Source organism: Fopius arisanus, unplaced genomic scaffold, assembly GCF_000806365.1.
Source record: "Fopius arisanus strain USDA-PBARC FA_bdor unplaced genomic scaffold, ASM80636v1 scaffold00130, whole genome shotgun sequence".
In the NCBI taxonomy this organism is placed as follows: Eukaryota; Metazoa; Arthropoda; class Insecta; order Hymenoptera; family Braconidae; genus Fopius; species Fopius arisanus.
Genome location: NW_011887869.1, coordinates 5,257 through 26,677, shown reverse-complemented (window position 1 = coordinate 26,677; position 21,421 = coordinate 5,257). Strand labels below are relative to the sequence as shown.

General features: G+C 43.3%; 1 protein-coding gene across 1 annotated transcript in view; it reads left to right on the top strand.

Annotated features, from left to right (window-relative positions):
* Window positions 1-19,563, top strand: part of LOC105271961 (transmembrane protein 62-like) — a 45,045-nt gene extending 25,482 nt beyond the window's left edge. The window contains exons 2-4 of the mRNA XM_011313796.1: window positions 8,030-8,279; window positions 18,272-19,158; window positions 19,513-19,563. Of these exons, the coding sequence (XP_011312098.1) occupies window positions 8,030-8,279; window positions 18,272-19,158; window positions 19,513-19,518 (1,143 nt within the window). The 3' untranslated portion in view covers window positions 19,519-19,563. The remainder of the gene's footprint in view (window positions 1-8,029; window positions 8,280-18,271; window positions 19,159-19,512) is intronic.
* Window positions 19,564-21,421: the final 1,858 nt, after the last annotated feature.

The following is a 21,421-nucleotide window of genomic DNA, read 5'->3' as shown; positions in this document are numbered from 1 at the left end:
GATTTTCGGTGAATCGAATATCGAGGTTAGTTAAGTTTAGGATTAAGGACTTTTTCCGGTTTGGTAATTCCGGTCAAAAATTACCTGGCGCCCATAAGGTTAAATTTTAGCAGGTTTTTGTTAGGCTCAGGGGAAGTAGGGCGAAGGTAATGGGCATTTCCCATTCACCGGGAAAATGTCACGTTACAGTAGTTTGCGATTCAATGATAGATAAAAATCACCGTTTGATCCATAATAATTGATTTTTCATGATTTTTTTTTAATAATTAAAATTTTTATTACAAGTTAACCCCCAACTTGAAAAATCATTAGAAATTACTTATTATCGATTAACCGTTAATTTTTAGCTGATCTTCCGATAAAAGTTTCAACTCCTTTCAAATATCTTTAAAAATCAATTATTATCGAACAAACGGTAATTTATATTAATAATTGACCTGCAAACCACTTGCAAACGATTCACAAGGTTCAAACAATTAGTTTATTTAATTCGACGGTCAATTTCTTGGAGCTGGCAGGCCGCGGATCAAAGCGTCGGTAACAGCGCACAGTGTGACCCCATTTCGTTACCACCACATAATTAAAACCATTTTTTCTTCATTCAGCCTATTTGAAGGTCCATTGTAGGTTATTGTTAGTGCATTTATTGCAATTGAAGGTAAATATTAATTTCCTTTTTATTAACTGAACACTTAGTTAGGAAGCAGTTCCAAAAGCAAGTGCCAAAAGGATATTTTTGATGAATGGCTATTGTCAATGAAAAACGCGGTTTATATGGTGCACTATAATATAATGCAGGTTGGTTTCTTGGAAACCTAAACATTGGAATTGAAGTAATAAAAATAAACTTAAACAGTGCCAAAGGGATATGTTTGATGAATGACCATTGTCAATCGAAAACGCGGTTTATATGGTGCACTGTAATATAATGCAGGTTGGTTTCTTGGAAACCTAAACATTGGAATCGAAGTAATAAAAATAAACTCAAATAGTGCCAAAGGGATATTTTTTATGAATAACCATTGTCAATGGAAAACGCGGTTTATATGGTGCACTATAATATAATGCAGGTTGGTTTCTTGGAAACCTAAACATTGGAATTGAAGTAATAAAAATAAACTCGAACAGTGCCAAAAGGATATTTTTGATGAATGACTATTGTCAACGGAAAACGCGGTTTATATGGTGCACTATAATATAATGCAGGTTGGTTTCTTGGTACCTGTCCTTGCCGATTTCCATTCGACTTCCTCCTACCCCCGGTCGGCCTCTGGCCAATGGCATAATTATTTCGGCAATAAAAATTGTTATTCGAAGAGGAGGGGTTTTCTGTTGGATTGAAGCCTAAGTTTAAACAATTTGTGATCAGTTTGGTCGGAGCACGCGAAGAACAATCTACCTCTTGTCGAAGTGACACAGCTTACGCTCAAATCGTCAGTTTAAAGTGATTAATTTTCAAGTGAATTCAATTCATTACTCAAGATTTTAGTTTATATTTTTTAAATAGTTGTGTAGTGAAAACTTCCTTTTCAACTCATAAAACATGGAGCCTCCTATGAAGGAACAGCGCGTTGATAATTTCAAAGCTGAGTGGGAACACCTTTACTTGTGCTCGAAATTTGGTGAGATTGCCATTTGCTTATTATGTTCGAGACAGTTTACGTGTTTAAAAATGTCAAATTTCAAACGGCACTATTTCGGACAACATGCGGGATATGACGAGAGTTTTCCTTTAAATTCATTAGCGCGCCAGAATGAGATCAGATCTTTGAAAGATGCCGCGGGCGCGATTTGTGATCAAAAACCAACGAATAATCATTCCATTTTGCCGGGAAAAATTAGTTCAAAAGTCGAGTCTTCGGCCCAAGACACGCTGTCCGATAAATATCAGATTGAGTGGGAACATCTTTATACGTGTAGTAAAATCAGTGACGCGATTGTTTGTTTATTGTGCGCCCACCACTTCACCAACGCGAAAGACTTCAATATTAGTAGACATTTTTAATTAATCCATTCAGATTTCGACGTGGAATATCCGATTTATACCGAGCTCCGCAGCAATAAAATTCTATTATTGAAAAGCCAGCGTCAAATCACCGTTCTTGATAAACCATTAATAAATGATGATGGAACGGCCAGTGCACACATTTCTCTTGTCGCCGCGTATCGTTCAATCAAGCAAAAGAGGCCGTTTTACGACGGAGATGATTTTAAAGAGATTTTAACCGATGTTATCGGTATTTTATTTGGAAAAACACAAGTTGAAGTTGATAAGTTTGTCCGCGAAGTTTCGTTATCATCGAAAACGATCGCACGTAGGGTACAATCTATCGGTTCCAATCTTCGTGAACAATTGCTTGATGACATTTCTTAATGTCATCATTTTTCATTACAATTAGATGAATCAACCGATACCGCCGGACATGCTCAAGTACTAGTTTTCGTTCGTTTTTCGTTACCGGATATAACTGTAATAGAAGAAATGCTGACACTTTTTCCAATAAAAAAACACGCGTCGGGAGAAGAGATTTTTAAAGCATTCAAAGATGAACTCATTCTGGCGAAAGTACCGTTAAATAAATTAGTTTGCATTGCAACGGGCGGGGCTGCAAATATGACCGGAAAGTTAAAAGGTTTTCTCACTCGATGTGGTAACGATTCGGATTTTCGGCCGTTTACATCTATGCATTGTATGTTACATAGATTAGCTCTCTGCATGAAGAAAATATCTATCGACAAGGTTTTCAATTTAGTTGTCAAAATTGTGAACTCGATTCTACCGAAACCGCTGGCCAAGCGACTTCATGAAGAGTTCAAAAAGGCGAATGAATTAAATGCGCGAAATTTAGTTTACTATACAAAAGTTAGGTGGTTAAGTAAAGGGGTCATGCTGGAGCGATTTTATGAAAATTTGCCATTAATTATCAGTTTTATGAAAGAGGAATTTGATCGCGAATATACTGAACTGGATGATTTCGAGTGGCTTACATAACTAGCATATCTTGTTGATCTCACTAACATTACTCAAAAGAATCCAATCTAATTTTTCCAAAAATCTAGTTCCGTCTATGTTTACTACGTTAGAATCAGTAGTAAAGGGATCCAGCAACACAGCATTCAATGGCCAGCCTTTCGCTGAATTGATGCAGCAATTATACGACGATTTAAATCAGCGATTTCCCAATATAGATGATTTACAGTACTTGTGTCAATTTTTCCAGGCTCCTAAAGCTTTTATGTATGATCTTAAACGCCTCGAGTCTACAATAGTTAATTTTACACGCGTAAACGGTGTACAACTCTCCGTTGAAATGGAAGAATTTATTACATTCGATTTACCTTCGTGCAGTTCAGATGATTTATGGAAGATAATAATCGAAGGTAATCATTTTCCAATTCTCGCAGAATCGTACAAACGGATGCGTGTGATGTTCGGAACAACATACCTTGGCGAATCAGGTTTTTCTAATATGAATCGCATTAAAACGTCCGGTAGGTCGGCATTAGGAGATGAGAACCTCAGAGAAGCCATGCTTGTGAGTCTCAGTAATTATAAACCTCATTTCGAAAAAATCATGGAATCTATGCAAATTCAACGCTCGCATTAAAATTAAATCATTTACAGTTTTCATTATAACCTTGTCGCTAGATATTGACAATTACAGATTTAATATAATTTGACAACTCTTAGCAGCATCGGATTAATGGGAGATTCTCCAAGAACCTGGTATTCGTGCGATTGTTGCTATGAAACTATTGTAAATACATTAGTAATAAGATTTTTTAGGATTAAATTTTTTCCTATTTCCTGCACCTTTTGTTCCTTTCCATTACCCATGATGGAAGATGTCTACCACCTTCCAGCGGTTTCCATTGAGCAACATTCCATAATCTTGGCCAATTAATTAAAAATATATTCAAATGTATGTATTTCAAATTTCTAATTATTTTCGTCAAATTTATAGTCCCACATGCTGTCCTTCCATCGAAGTTAAAGATCAGAAGGTACGATTCACCGGAGAAATAATGAGAAAATTGATTTTCTCATGCTATGAATAAAAAATTTCATTTTTCATTTTGACGTGGCAAAATGAGCAAAAATCAAAATGTAATATGAAAATCGGCAATGAAATTTCCAGGAATATATTCCAAAGTCGACAATGGCAACTTTTCATTTTTCAAAGTTGGAGTTCTAATATTATTATTTGAAAGAAAAATAATAATGGCCGACTACCATTTTGGAAATATTTTCTCCAAGGTTTTCCTATGCAAATTTTACTTTTTCAATTTTATATTTAAAATTAAAAACTGAAATTTAGCGCGAATTCCGGTGAGTCGGCCATTTTTATTCGACTCGCACGCCACTCTACGTGGCTGACGACAATATCGTCACCACTGGGACTTACTCGCACACAATGGTTGGCTAATTGGGTACCCATTAGGATGAGAGGATTATCCCGACCCTTGTAATAGGCTGGCTCCCGACTACCTGAAGGTTGCCGGGCCCTGCTCTATACCAGGGCTACCCAATGGGTAGCCAATTAGCCAACCATTGTGAGCGAATAAGTCCCAGCAGTGACGATATTGCAGCCAGCCACGTAGAGTGGCGTGCCAGTAGCATAAAAATGGCTGACTCGCTAGAATTGGCGCAAATTTTCAGTTTCAAATTTTAAATAGAAAATATAAAAATTAAAATTTACAATGAAAAACCCTCAAGAATATATTTAGGAATTGGTTTTGGGTAATTATTATTTTCCTACCAAATAGTGCCACTCTAAATGTGAAAAATAAAAATTTGCCGCGGTTATTTTTGGAAGATACTATTATATATTATATTATATTCCTGATGGTTTTTTTCATCCCAATTTCAACCAATCAAATGCTGGCATTTTCATTGAGTTCACAATTTTGACTACTAAATTCAAAACCTCGTCGATAGAAATTTTTTTCATGCAGAGAGCTAATCTATGTAACATGCAATGAATTGATTTAAACAGTGGGAAATCTGGGTCATTACCGCACCGAGTGAGAAAACCTTTCAATTTTCCGGTCATATTTGCAGCCCCGTCGGTTGCAATCGAAACTAATTTTTGTAACGGTAATTTCGCCAGCATGAGTTCATCTTTGAACGCTTTGTAAATTTCTTCTCCCGACACGTGTTTTTTAATCGGAAAAAGTGTCAGCATTTCTTCTACAATAGACATATCCGGTAACGAAAAACGAACGAAAACTATTACTTGCGCATGACCGGCGGTATCTGTTGACTCATCTAATTGCAACGAAAAATGATGACACTGAGTAATGTCATCAAGCAATTGCTCACGAAGATTGGAACCGATAGATTCTACCCTGCGTGCGATTGTTCGCGACGATAGAGAAACTTCGCCAACAAACTTATTAACCCGATCTTCAATTTCTGTTTCTCCAAATAAAATATTAAAAACATCTGTTAAAATTTCTTTAAAATCTTCCCCGTCGGAAAATGATCTTTTCTGTTTGATCAAACGATATGCGGTGGGAACCGAGATGTGTGCACTCGTCGTTGCATCATCATTTATTAATGGGTTTTTCGGTAGAACGGTGGTTTGACACTGACTTTTTAATGACGTGATTTTATTTTTACGGGACTGTGTATGAAGCGGAAATTTCGCGTCGAAATCGGGATGGATTAATTTAAAATGTCTACTAATATTGAAGCTTTTCAGGTTGCCGAAGTGGTGGGCGCACAATAAACAAATAATCGCGTCGCTACTTGACTTACTACATGTATATAAATATTCCCACTGGATTTGATATTTGTCCGACCGCGTGTCTTGTGCTGGAGACTCGAGATTGGCAAAATCTGACGTGCAATCATGATTATTTTTCGGTATTTCATCAAAACCCGTGCCCGCGGTGGCTTTCAAAGACCGGATCTCATTCTGGCGCGATAATGAATGTAATTGAAAATTTTCGTCATACCCGGCGAGTTGTCCGAAATAGTGCCTTCTGATATTTGACGTTTTCAAGGTACGGAACTGTTGCAAACACAATAAACAAATGGCTATCTCACCAAATTTTGAGCACATGTACAGGTGTTTCCACTCGGCTTTAAAATTATCAAGACGTAGCTCCTTCGCGGGCGGTTCCATGTTTTAGCAATAAAAAATCAAATTTTAAACTTTAAACCACACAAGTTTAATTCTCAAACTTCACTTTCACAAGTTGAGCGCAAGTCGTGCAACTTCAGCAACAAGTAGATTGTTCTTCGCTTGCCCAGAACAAACTGATCGCAAATTGTTAAAATTTAAGTTTCAATGCAAAAGAGCCTTCGCTCCCACAAACCCCTCTTTCCAAATAACAATTTTTATTGCTAAACTAATTACGCCATTGGCTGCAGGAGCCCCGGGGGGAGGGGAGATCGAATCACGATCAGTAAGGGTAGGTAGGTACCCCATTCCTACCTGACCTCACCGCACCCACCCCCTAGCACTCTTATGATGCAGGTATGCACGTGCCAAGTTCTAATTGAAATTCGTTCCAATTTGACATTGCTCGGGTGCGTTTTTATTAGCCCAATTCTAATATTTGGATTTCCAAGAAAGTCACTTTCAATATATTATAGTGCATCATAAAATAAGTCCAATTCCAACATTTAGATTTTCAGGAAATCCACCTTTAGTATATGACAGTGCATCATAAAAACCGCTTTTTCCATTGAGCATTTCCATTCATCGAAAATCTCGGGCATATTTGTCATTTATTATGGGCTATCTCAGTTCTGTGCATTGCTAGTTTCTTCTCAGAATTCTTATTTTTATATCTCTTTATTCTTATTCATTTCCTCAGCAAGGACTATCACAACCATTGCTCATAATATAATAATTAAATCGTAAAATAATTCGTGGACAAATAGTGGTATAAGACTTACACCACTATTCATTCACGAATTGTTTGCTTCATATTATTGGGTACAGTTACCGCTCCAGCTCAGGAACGGACAAGTATTTTATTTTATGTGTTTCATTGCTGCAAATATCGTCTGGAGACAAAATAATTGTCAAAGCAGATTCCTCATCATGAAAACATTAAAAAAAAATTTTTTTCCTCATATTGCTGCCTATTTCGAATAAAAAAAATTATATTTATAATTCAAATTGATGGAAAATCAAAATTCCCGCTCGATCGCACGGTGGCCCTCTGCCGGTATCGGTCGAACCAGAGCTCAAGCAGAGAGAGATATCGAATTAAACCAGGTAGTTTTGTTACGTGGATGAGGCCCCTCTCCCAGCTCTGACTAACGAAGGTCGGGAGCCGCGTGAGCCTAATGAGCCCAGGTTGCCGGGCCCTGCTCTATACGCACCCTGCTATACTCCAAGCCCGAATTAGTTCAGACGCCACCGCTACGAAACTTTCATGCGGAAGCTTGTTCATACGCATGAGTATCTCTCCTGTCGTCTCTGGATAAGAACAGGAAAAGAGAGAGAGACAGACTTTATATTCGTTGCCAACTTTGACTAACGAATCTAACGCTGAGGGAAAATAAAATTGTGGGAATATGACATTATGATGGTTGCTATGGGAGGATATTTTTATGTACTGAATCAATCGAGAAAGTAAAAATATCTTCATAAACCTCACAGTCAACTTATATAATGTAACTAAGGCCCGATTTCTCGAAAAATTTTCGTATTACGAGAAAAAAAATCAAACACATTTTTGGAGTAGCTGTGTTGTACATATACGCAATAGCATCGGCATGTGACGTCGCACCGATAAAACCTCCATTTGACCAATAGACGGTCGCGTATCTTGATAGCTTTTCGGTAATTTTACTGATTGCTCTTTTATTATAGAGTTAACGCAATGTTTATGAAGATTTTTTTTTCAGCTGTAACTACTAAAAAGTCTTGACAAATTTCTGGTATGGTCTCATACTTTTTAACTTTCCAAAATCTTGGTTGATCCTTGAAATTTGAATGAAGTTAAATTCCTCGTTTCTGGAAAACTAACAATTCAATCTTTACCTTGATTTTTTTCCTCTTTTTAGATATCCGACATCCACATTAGCATTTTTAAGGACCCCTCTAGAATAACCGAATTGAAGGAGTTCTGCGATGTAACTGTTGATGCATTCAATCCGCCGGTAGTACTAGCCTCTGGTGACTTGACTGACGCGAAAAAGAAAGATGCTATGGGCTCTAAACAAGTATTGGATGAATGGAAACATTATAAAAGAGTTCTGGATGAATCTGGAGTACTCAAGAGGACTACTTGGCTTGATGTCAGAGGGAATCATGGTAAAGTTGACGAACAATTTTTTATCACAAAGAATTCAAAAGAAACAGAAGAAAGCTGATTTGAGGCGAACAATCCATGAACAGATAAATTGTTTAATATCGTCTACAGCAACAGGCTGTTACTATTGTCGTTTAAAACCTTTTGTTTCCGAAATGTGCGAAGAAGAGTTGATGTAAAATTCCATAACGAATAGATTCATTCACCGGTAATTAGCACCATATCTTTTCTACATTTTTTCTCCTGAAAATTCAGGTAAATGTGAAATTTTTTGGCCCAAATGTATCGGAGCCTGCTTACATTTACTGAACTAATCCCTTTACGACGAAAATTAGTGACTGTTTATGCTTCATACAGAAAAGATTATTTATAAAATATGAAATTATGTTTCGCCGTCTCGTCTTCCAGATCAAATGTGTAGTAACGCTCTTACCATGTGCTCCATCACAGAAAATCATTGTAGAGTAAGAAAAAACGGTTCCTTCCGTATATCACTACGCCCGACGAAGTCTTTTCCGTGCTGATTTTGATGAAGAAATCCTGAGAACCCTGAAACGTTTGGAGAAAGACACAAAGGGACTCAGAGGAAAAGCATGGGCAAGTTGTGCCGCTCTGCCCAACTTGATTCGAGAGACAAATCTCGTTCTAAGTAACGAGTCCGGGATTCGGCTCGTCCAGCTCTGTTTCTAATCACCGAAGGTCCAGATCCCGTTCACCTGGGTCATCCTTAACATCGGCTAGCTCATCTCCAGAGCCTAAAAGAAGACGTTGTACCAGCTAGGCCGACTTACAGTAGCCTGGCACGCTATCCAATAATTATGCCTCAGGGAAACACGTCCTTGATCATCGTCCAGATCGCAGAGTGCAAGTTCCGGGTAGTGTGTTCTCATCCCTACGCAAGGAAGAAGACAAAGAGATCCGGTTCGTCTCCGCAATCCGGCGTTGGAGAGGACATAGGTATGCGTAGGTAGCTGGGCAGCTCTCAGTCCCATGAGAGGAGGAGAGAACGAACGAGCCTTGCAGAGGCTCCACTCCTTGCGGTGCCCAACGCTAGTACCGAAGCGTGAGGTATTAAGGCGCGTCGTATGACGTACTGGGAAGCGCTGCCCGATAGATTTGGGTGTACACACATCTAGCGAGGGCTACATCATTTTCCTTATTGGAGATTTCCGCCCAGGAAATCTGAAAGGGAACCTAACCCGCTTCGTTGCTTTTGGCGCAACTTCAATAGGAGCCAGCAGAGAACTTGTTGACGGTTGAACATCCATGTAGTTGTGGTGTATGCCGCGAATACTCCGAATCTGGTGATCCAGTGGTCTCAGAGAGCATGTGTCACAGTGTGTGTGGAGGCTTCCCTTATTGGGATCGCGTAAAACGATCCACAATCGCAAAGCAGTACCGGCACTCATTCAACACAGGTAGCAGAACCAAGTCGATGTGAATACGCTCGAACCTCTGTGAAGGAGCGTGAAAATCAACAACTGATGTTGACGCGTGACGATGAACTTTGCTGCGTTGGCATTGGAGGCAGTGCTTGCTCCAGGTAGTGCAATCTTTGTTCATTGCACGCCAAACGTGGCGTAGTACGACAAGCTTCCTTGATCTCGACATGACCGCTAATATTCGTTCTTCTTGGTTTCAAGATGGAAGGGCGATGCCCATGGACTGTATGAGCGTCGGACGATACCGAGGTTGACTATTTTAGAGAACTCAGCTTGGGCGATGGCAAGCTTTTTCGAATGATAAAGCTCGCTACTGCGATATCTTCGACGGCAAGTATGCTTGTTCAAGGCCAAGCTAGAAGAATCTTCCCCTTCCACGGAGGTTTTCGACGGTTTCTCCCGGGATTTTTACCGGTATTTTCGCCTGGTGACCACCAAACTCCCACGGGGACGGCCCCCTGGGAATGAATGAACCCTCCATGCGCGATCGGCTGTGGTTTCCGAGTAAACCATGGCCGAAAAACACTCGTGAACACCTCGACGAAGGGACGACGCCGTTTGATCTGTTGACCGAGATGTATTAAAACCCGCGAATCACAAAACGGGTCTCCAGTCATCGGGGTGACTAGAAAAAACTAATTGGAATATTCTCTCATCTTGGCACGAGACTTGTGTCCAGGGTGGGATCCTCCCATTGCGTGCTGTAGTTAGGTTGTCAAAACCCTCTCTTATCACTTCCGCGTCCTGGTGATAACTGCCAAAAAGATGGCGGAACTCTTGTCTCGCCAGAACGTTATGTCTGGTAGATTAGCTGCGGCGGCGCCGGCGTCGCCCATCGCGCTAAACCTCCCCATTCAAATTTGAATGGGGGAAAATAAATCTTCCACTTTCTACCCTTCAACGCGATTATCGCGGCTAGTCTTTTCGGTTGGTTCCCCGGGGATGCGTGGATAACAAATTTCGACCGAAAAATACCCTACGCGACAAACACAATCGGCAATTCAGTGGAGTGTTGGTCGTGACCTTCCACCCTTAAACGTACCTGAAAACACCTCCCGGATCCCTCCTTTTGGGTGCTGGCACCCGCAGCCAGACTGTTCATCTCGGGAAGATTTCGCGAACGGAGTTCCTCCCGCCTACGCCGGATGATAATTTTGATTATGCTTCTTCGCGGTGTGATTGGAGGACCGACGCGATTTCCCCTATAATTAATCACTCCCTGATTTATGCCCTAACCTTAACCTCCCTGAAATTCTCTCCGCACTAGGCGTAACCTCCGGCCGATCCGGGGAACTTCACAAAAATTCGGTCATTAATTCAATTAATAAATTTTTTTTTCTTTTCCCTTTCTCCACAAATTGTGGGACTAATAGTTGGGCGCGGTCTTCTCTCTCTCGCTCCCCCACATAATCGATGCACGTCACAGCCTTTAGAGGGACACAGACAGCGGTAGTGATCCTGTGAAGCCGGATAATCAAGAAGGTACTTGCGGACCACGCGAAAATCAAGATCGGTTGGGTCAACTGCCCAATGGTAAAGGTGGATAGACCATTGGAGCGCTTCAGGTGCTGGCACCATGGGCAATTCGCCCTGCACTGCAAGAGTGAGATCGACGGATCCAGCTGCTGCGTTAAATGCGCTGAGCCTGGACACAAGGCGGCAGAATGCGCCAAGACGCCTAGGTGTGCGAAAGACGCTGAAGCAGGAGGGAAGGGGAACATCGACCACACCGTAGGTAGCAATGGATGTCCGCCGTTGAAAGCAGTGCTCCAGAAAAGTACAAAAACGAAGTAATCAGAGTGCTCCAAATCAACCTCAATCACTGTGCAGCCGCACATGACCTGTTACGACAAACGATGCGGGATTTGGGAGTTGACCAGGTGTAAGTGAAACGTGAAATGAAAAAATGGCTAGGAGCCGGATAGCTTACTTGGGAGAGCATCCGATGCATAATCGGAAGGTCCCGGGTTCAAATCCCGGTCGGGACTATCCATTGTTTCATTAATTTTTCTTGTAAAAATTACATCGAGAATTATCCTGTTCCTCTTCTAACCTAATCCAAATCCTATCCAACGACTCCTTTGACGTCACAAAAATGTGGAACGCTATAAAAACTTCCCCTGTTCTATGTAAAAATGCGGGGCCGTATTAAAAGCTTGATTTGGACTGCTGGGCTACCGGCAAAACTCAGAGAGCGGCCGGGCTTCGTGGGAGTCATGGTAGCTGAGATTCACGTCTGCAGCTGCTATATGCTATATGCCCCTCCGAGCCTCACTGCCGAGGAGTTCACCGCAGTTCTCGATCGACTGACCACAGATGCGAGACAGCACTCCTCTGTAGCCATCGCGGGTCATTTCAACGCCTGGGCCGTCGATTCGGGAAGTAGGGTGACGAACAGTAGAGTACAAGCGTCATTAGAAGCCATGGCACACTCAGACCTTGTGCTGATTAACAGTACAGAAGGCGGGGCGGGGGGGGGCTACGTACATGAGGGAAACGCCAGCTCTATGGCTAAGAGGTATGAGAGGGGAGCAACGCCTACACCACCGGCGACCACCGTGCCCTACTCTGGGAGGTTCGGTCCGACAGAAGGTCGAGGTGGACGCTGCCGAAGACTAACACTGTTGGCTGGAGAGTGAGTGCCTTCGACCCCAGCACCTTTATAGTGGCACTGGATGTAGGGCCACTCAATGGCGGCGACGCGACCGAGAAGGCCATGGGCATCATGCGCGAAATCACGCGACCCTGTGACGCAACCATGCCTAGAAAGAGCACGAACCACCGATGACCGCCAGTATACTGGGCAAGCGCAGTCCGCACGGTGGAAGCAAAACTGGACCACACTGAAAGGCAAGTACAAGGAAGTACGGCATAAGCTTGCGAAGGCCATCAAACGAAGTAAAGCCCATGGAGAGAGTTCACGACTCAGATGGAGGACTTGTAGCTTAAATGTCATACCTTGCGACCGCCTACGTGTCCAATCCTACTTAGCAGGATCCGCTTCTCCAGTCAACTCGACTTGGGCGCATCGACGGACAGAACGATCCGCACACGACTCTGCTCATCATTGTGGAGGAGTTGTTGCAGGTCGAAAGCCGAGTTGACTGCTCCACAGCCGCTGGCCCGGATGGGATTCGAAATGTCGCCATCAAGGCAGCCATTAAGGCCTTACCAGACCTCTTCCTAGATGTCTATAACACATGTCTCATAGAGGGCACGTTTCCCAAAGCATGGAAGAAGCAGAGGTTGGTGTTGCTCCCCAAGGAAAAGAACCCACAGCCAACATCGTATCGTCCCCTCTGTAAATTGGACACTGCGGGGAATTTGCTGAAGCAGATTGTCCACAAGAGGATTGAGGCCATCGTCGACCCCTTGCAGACTGGCAACCAGCACGGGTTTAGACGAGGAAGATCTACGCTCGGTGCCATTGACTTGGTAGTATCAACGGCCAGGGATGCGATCGCAGGATCCAGATGGAACAGAGGAGCCAAGACGTACTGCCTAATTGCTACGCTGGACATCCAAAACGCGTTCAAGTTGGCCAGGTAGGATTGCATCATGGCCGCGCTTGCGAGATTCGGGGTCCCTGATTACTTGCACATGATAGTAGAGGACTATTTCTCAGACAGTGTTTTGATGTACAATTCACAGGAGGGCCCAAGCGAACATAGGGTTACTGGAGTTGTGTTTCAGGGCTCTGTGCTGGGACCGCTCGTGTGGAACACCATGTATGTTGGCCCACTGAGGCTGGTTCTCCCTCTGCAGGTTAGGCTGATGGCGTTCATGGCATTCATGGACGATATGGCATTGGTAATAATCGGCAAAGAGATCGATGATATCCGCAATGGATGTAGACGGGTGGGTTGCGTCTGGCGGAGAAGAAAACCGAAGCAGTGCTGATTTTGGGTCGGAGGACCTTGGAGAACATCAAACTGAGAGTCAGCGACTTCAAACTCACCTCAGGGCCGTATATACGTTACCTTGGGGCATTGATCGATGCCTGACTCAACTTTAAGTAGCAGGTGGAACACTCTATTGGCACTGTCCCGACTTATGTCAAATATAGGCAGACCGTGACAAGATGGACACACTGCTTAATCCCGGAGGTGGCCACATGAGTAAACAGTGGCCAACAGACGGTACTGTGAAGTAAACTGAGGTAAAACTCAGCTACTATCGGGGCACGGTTGCTTCAGGGCTTATCTCCACAGATTCGGGCATGACGATTCCCCGGATTGTCTGATCTGCCTGGGGGCACCATGAAGATACCAAGCACGTCTGCTTCACCTGCCTACCGTTTGCACGCCAGCATGGCCGTTGGGAGGAAGAAATAGACGTGTATACTCGCCGGCGAAGCGATATGGGGGGACCACCAGCGACTTTCAGGAGGCGATCATGAAGAAGCTCCGAGTCGACGAACTTCACAGGAGAATGGCAAGCATGGCAGGTAGGCGAGCCATTAATGTTGTGAATGTACACTGGTGTTGGGAGAGCTGGTCCGCCTGCTGATGTACCCCCCGCGAGTCAATGCCTGCCGGCAGTTCCGCGGGGGGTCCACGGGACCAAGTGACGAGAGGAAAACAGAGGGTTTACTGAGTAAAAATCTCAGATCGGGCTTCGAATGACCTTAGCCAGAACCTATGGAGGTCTCTAAACCTCTATTTAAAAAAAAAACCGTCGCACCTTGTGCCTGTATCAGCTACCTGATTTTGACTCTCACCGTCTAGCAGTTGGAAAAAATTGGTCTACTTCGACTTAGTCTGTCGCCTGTCGCCTGGCATAAATGCATTCTTCTTCTTCGTATTAGTCTATTGACACCTTACGTGAGGAATAATAACCTTAAGAGCATTCGATTTGCCCTCCTCAAAGTTAACATGAACTTTACCTAGAGCGTCACCCAGTTCCGGGACTTATACAGAGTGTCTCAGAAGTATACGTCGATCCGAAAGCGGCGTGTACCGGGGATGATTCTGAGAAGGCCTTTCCTACTTTTCGATCAGAAGCACCCCTCAAGAGGTAATAGGGTGCAAAGAACAGCCAATGATGCTACAGCGTTCAGTGTCTATACGTCTGTGTGACTCCGCCCACCGGTGTGCGTAATTCACCTTCTCGTTAGGAGGGGGCAAAGTAGAGGAGCCGTTCTACGGGTAAGCGAGAGAGAACGAACCATATTTCTCTCGCTTTTAAACAATTAATAGAAAATTGTTCTTAGAAGCTACGGAAGATTATTAAAACATAATTTCAATTGATATAAGAATGTTAGCCCTCTATCAACAATCTATTTGAGGCGATTCTTCAATTGATAAATATCTGGGATATCCGGAGCCCTACCAAATTGTGTCAAAAGACCTGCGGTAACGGACCTTTCTTTCACGCCAAAGATGGAGCCCTCCGACGGGCAACATTGGAGGCTCCCAGGCAGATGACCATTGATGCATCTGTGGCTTTGGTATGGGCCCAGAAGGCATCATTGGTTGAGGTGGAAGGGTCAAAGGGGGGACCTGCTAAGACTAGGATCCGCAAGGGGCGCACTGGCGCGGAGAAGCGCAGGGCCCGCAAGGTAAGGCCTGAGACTTTGGCTATGCGGGAACAGCACTCCCCACAGGAAAAGGCCGACACCCCCCGGGGGGGGGGGGGGGGGCTGGACCGGATTCAAAAGGCCCAGTCCATGGGGATCACACCTCCGCAGGTGTTCCTAAAAAAAAGCGCAGGTGGGGGACAGCTTGGTGCGACCTCGTTCAGGTAGGCGATAAAGGGTGGTGGAAGAGTGGTCATCGTGCCATTCACCTACCCAAAGCCATCCCTTACGGAGGACCAGGCGAAACTCATCCTCGATGCCCTGGTGGTGGCGATGTGTGGGATTGCTCAGAATGGTTAGCTCCCGAGCTTCGAAAGTCATGTGTTTGAGCAAAGGATACTCTGGGTAACGTACGCTGACGCCTGGGGTAAGAACTGGCTCAAAGGCATGGCGGCCTCACTTCCCCCTTCGGAGGGGTCCTCTCTTGCCATCAGGGACAAGGAGACGCTCCCTAAGCTGACCAGAGTGACGGCTTTTCTCTGGCCAGGCTGGCCTGATCAGCGACTCCTCACTGGGAAGTGGAGAGTCTGAGACTGCAGGGAGGAAAAGGGAGGCACCAATCTCGTTCTGGAGATGGAGACTCCGGTTCGCTGGAGAGGCTTAGAGGAGACTGCCTGTGACGGACGCGTTTTTACGAGACCCGGAAGGAGATAGAGAATGTGACATCAGGCACTAACCGGCAGCGGAGCAGGGGCGCCTCCTGGGCAAGGAGGTCCAGAACGGGCTCTGGTGGCAGCTGTGGGTTCCAAAGGACTCTCGCGTGGGTCCTTCCGAGCGGCTCTGGACTCAGCCAGGGCTCGAACAACGTGAGGAACATGTCATACGGCCCACAGGGGAATCTTTGGTAAGGGCGCTCCGGTGACATAACCCCACCGCACGTGCGATGCTCCCAAATTAACGGGCAGAATTGTAGTAGAGCAAAGAGATATATGCCTAATACAGGATCCCTGGTGTTATGAGGATCTGGTGGCGGTTATGGTTCGACTACATAGTGGAGAATCGATCGAGCATACGGAGCATCAAGGAGCTGCAGGAACTTGTCACCGACACCGATCAAACCATGCAGAAAGGGGAGGAGGGTAAAATGGTGGAATCAAGAACTCGGAAGGCTGAGAGGTCCGATCAGGAGGCTGCAACCGAGTATTTCGCGCTAAGAGCGATGAGGACTGGATTCCGTACAGAAAAGTGCAAAGGTAGTACAAAAACTTCATCAGGAAATCGAGGGAATCCCCATGGAGAATCTTATGTGAGAAACTGAATACTGTCACAGGTGGCCAGGCTCCGCAAGGTTTTCTCTGGCGGATCCACACAAGGTCTGAGTGGAATTACGCTGCCCAACGGTGCAGCCATCAGCCACCCAGAACATATCCTGGAACATTTAGTCCAGGTGCACTTCCCCGACGTAGTTATATAGGGAGAGGGGTGCTCCGAAGTGGCTCAAATACGACCAGGAAGGGGCCGTTCAGATTGGAACCTGAAGATCGTGACGTCGAGCAGACTGCAGTGGGCGGTCAACTCCTTTGACATGTACAAAAGCCTGGGCCCTGACGGGATATATCCAGCTTGTCTGCAGCGGGATAGCAGGACCGCAATGGTCACTTCCAGAAGAGTTTAAAAGTGAATCTTGGTAGTGGAGCAATGGAGGCAGGGGGTGACATAGAGTGGACGCCACAAAGGGGCTGGTCTGGTACACGAATGGCTCCAGAATTGGTGACCGAGCGGGAGCAGGAATGTGGTCTGGGGGGCCTGCAGCTGGAAGGGCTCTCGGACTGACTCGTATACGACTGCGCTTCAGTCACATCTTGCTTCACTGAGGGCATGTGCGAGGGAAATCCCGGACAGAAGGGATAGAGGTCTGAAAATATATATCTGCTCAGATAGCAAGCACGTATTGAGGGCACTGCTCAAATATGAAAGCTGCTCTCGACTTATGAACGTCTATATTGAGCTGATGGGAAGGGTTGGCGCTCATAACCAGCTGGAAGTGGTCTGGATTCCAGGCCATTCCATCATTTCATCACATCTTCGGCAATATTAGAGCCGATGAGATGGCCAAAAAAAGTTGTCTCGAGGCTGCGCCAACAGGGGAGAACGTGGTGGGTGTGCATATAAACCTTGTCAAGGATATGATTCGGAAACAAGCGGAGAGACATTTTCTCGTCCCACATTTTTCCAGCGGTGCACAGATTCGGTAAAGTGGTCACTTCCATGACTAATGTCACCTAAGTGACCGGCCGGAGTTTCAACGCCTTGAGGGGAAAAAAATTTGTCATCCCTTCGCATGTACAAAGTTAATATATCATATCTCGTCAAATGCTAGTGACAAATGGAACAAGAATTAGCTCATTTCTAACCCACGATTGATAAGATAATGCTTGAACATCGATGATGTTTTCCCGATATAGCGGTGAGAAATTCGATTTGATCGTCTCTTCATATTGATACTTTTCTTAGAAAGATACTAGTTGCCGTTGTTACGAAAGTGTTCATTAGTTCTTTCGAGGCTCTGAGCAGAAAAATCAATTTGTCGTTGGTTTTCATGTGCACATTTGAGTATAATATATCTCTACTGACAGTACAGAAATATGGTCGAAAATCGATCGTATTTTTTGATCCTTAGTCAATGAAATATGCAAGAATGATTGAGAAACATCTTTCTTGTGCACTCTCATAGCGAATTCAAAGAGAGATACGAAACGATACGAAGAACTTATTGAACCCTTTGTCTTGAAAAAATGGTTACTTCGGCGACAGGTGACACCAAAGTGAATTAAGTATTTCGAGGCTCTAAATGGAAATCTCAATCTATTGCTGATTCCTAAATGCGAGATTAAATATATGATCTGTCGTCAGATACTATTTTCATATGAGAAATTTATTTGAAATTTATTCGAATTTGTTTATCCGTTTCAAAACTCCATTTTTATCACTTCAAAATAAACTATACGTTAAATTCTCACGCCTTGAATTTCAGATAACTTCAATGTTCTCAACTTGAAATCCTCCGAGAACTACTACTTGAACTATTCAGTCCAAGGAAAATATCATCCACGTTCATATTTGCACCACATAAATCATAAGTCGGAGAAATATTCGTTTATAGCGATTGACGCTTGCTTGGAGCCTGGACCTAAACGTCCCTTCAATTTTGTGGGCTTCCTCGATGAGCCAGAGATAGACAAGATAAAGAAACTAGCACAACACTCCAAGGAACTTGGTAGTGACTATATCATCTGGTTCGGGCATTATCCAACATCCTGCATCCTCTCACAATGTGATAATGGTCTGAGAGAGATTATGGCTGAACATAGAGAGGGAATGGTCTACCTTTGTGGACATTACCATACCCTAGGAGGAATTGCCCCTCAGATGTACACATTGCAACGAGGGGGATACCTAGAGCTAGAACTTGCTGATTGGAAGGACAATAGGATGTACCGAATAGGAGTAATTGATCATGGACAATTCTCATTCAGTGATAATCAGCATAACGACTGGCCTGTTGCTCTCATCACGAACCCAAAACATATATTATTTTCGATGCCCCAAAGGGAAAATATCAAATCGATCATCGAGTCCACGCATATGAGAATCTTGGCGTTCTCTACAGTTCCCATCAAGGCAGTTAGTGTCAGAATTGACGATGAAAAATGGGTTCAGTGTAGAAAAGTTGAGGGATCTCTTTATGTGGCGACATGGAATGCTTCGCGATACTTAAAGGGGATTCATAGTATCAAAACCCGAGTTGTGGATGAGCTAAATAGGAAAAAAGAGGTGGCACAAATGTTCGCTCTAGATGGGTCGAGGATGTCCTTCAAGTTACTTCCGAGGTTCCTGCTGATGTCTGATGCTAGCAAAATAGTAAGCATTATTATTTAGGTATTACGTCTGAATATCACTGAAAACATGACCAGAAAAAATATTGCGCGAAAATATTGGTCATATAAGTATCATGCGTTATAATATAGCAGCAACCCATATAAGGAATCTGGAAATGTTTTAAAAAGTGATTTTTTTAACACTTCACTTTTTTTTTCTATCATTATGTCTGTTTATTTAACAATTCATCACGTTTAACGGTTTGTTTCTCACACCAATGATAGAGAATAATAATCACTAATGATAATATACAATATATTTGAAAATTGTGTGAGTTATTTCACTTTGGTGTATTATAATTGAGTTCAATTAGTTTTCTTTTGTTTCATGTTACAGAAGTAGTCTTTATATGAGATCTATGCCAGTTCACGTCTTCGCTCTCTTTTGGTATTTAACTAATAATATATACTACCTTATAGTATATAATATATACCGTTGCGACGTAATTTTTGCAGGTTCACGGAACCCTTCATCCATTACTGGGCCCTCTGGCACCAATAGCCCGAACAGAAAATCCAAAATCAAAATGTTAGGCGCCAGGTCATTTAACAGAAATCCTCCGAAACCCTGCTCCACTTCCAACCTCTATAGCTCCAGCAGCTCAATACGTAGAGATTTGATTGGAGTTACAAGGTGAAAGGGGATGTGACTGGGATATCAAAAATCAAGCAAAATGCATCCATAAAATTGTCGGGGAGAACCACTTTTAATAAAAGCAATTAATCTCGATACAATAAAAAAATAGAAAAGAATTCATAAAATCTCCTTTGATGACGATTACGCGTTACTAACAAAAATCCAATTTTTCCTTGTACAAAATTCACTATCGTCTAGTTACGGTGTTCTGAAGTCCATAAATTTTAAATAAAACTAAGAATAAATAAATAAATAAGTTATTCACAATGAAGTCAGAATTAATAAGATATTGTAAACAACTGGGTCGCAAGACTCAATTGTTACTGGTCAACAAAAGTCAAAATTAATCACAAAGTTTTAAAGGAAATAGTCAGAATTAAATTCGATGACTCGAAACTACAGTAACACAAAAATGGATAAGTCTAGGTGATCTTCCAACTTGAAAAATGAAAACAAAACGAAGACAAATTCAATTCAAATAATTTCGAGATCACGTAACCTTCAAACAAGATCAGATTAGATTAGATTTGGGTACGCGGATGGTCGAACTAGACTCTCCAATGCCACCAAACTCAGATTAGAGTTATTGTAGCTCCGCTTGTTTTATGCGCGGATAATATGTCCAGCTCGGCCTTTGTTGCCAGTCTTAATAGATCCGTTGCATCCTTGTTCGCGACTTAATTTGTGGTGAGGAAGGCAGTTCCCCACCAGCGCTGTCTCGTCGCTGCTAGAGCCGGAGAGTCACATAGGATGTCCTCTTTTGCTTCATTGCAGAATCTGCACCACCTATCCGAGTCCATGCCGATGACTCTGCAATGTTCTTTAAATCTATCATGTCCTGTGAGCAGCCTGATCGTAGTGGCCAGGCTCTTCCTGTCCATTGTCAGTAGGTGTTTCGATCTTTTTTTGCTGCCCTTGCCTTCCTGCAGATCTTTGTGTCTTTCCACCGCTCGGATTGTTCACGTCGGAGCTTTTCCTTTATGTGGCTTACACCCACGGCATGGGGGACTCTCACTGGCAAAGACTCGTTCGCGTTTATTGCCCCCTGCTTGGCCAGCCCGTCTGACATTTCGTTGCTGTGGATGTCCTCGTGACCTGGGACCCAGCCAAGGGTTACCTTATTGCTGGTCCCCAGTTTTTCCAGGCTCTCCATGGTTTGCCAGACCAACTTAGAATCAGCACTGGATTTGAGAAGAGCTTCAAACTAAATAAAATCAGAATAAAATTCGATGGCGAGAAAATAACAAAAATTTACGACACTGACCAAATTCTAAAAGTCGCGAAACTCTAACTATTCAGGATAATAATTCTATCAAATAATTACATCAATAATAAAAATATTCAATATCAAAATTTAACCTGACAGAGAGAGAGCCAAAAATTCACTGATCGGAAATGCCAGAGATTCTCTAATGTGAATTCAAATGTGTAGTCCTGCAGGACTCAAATATTCAGAGCATCAATTGAAAAAAACACAGAATCTTTGCTCAAGACAAAATAATTGAAAAAATACAAAAGAAACGGCCATCACACTCATCCAGAGACCCGATAAATCCCCCAAAAACTCATCCGCTCTTAAATTTTGCGATGCTTAAATAGAATTTTCTGT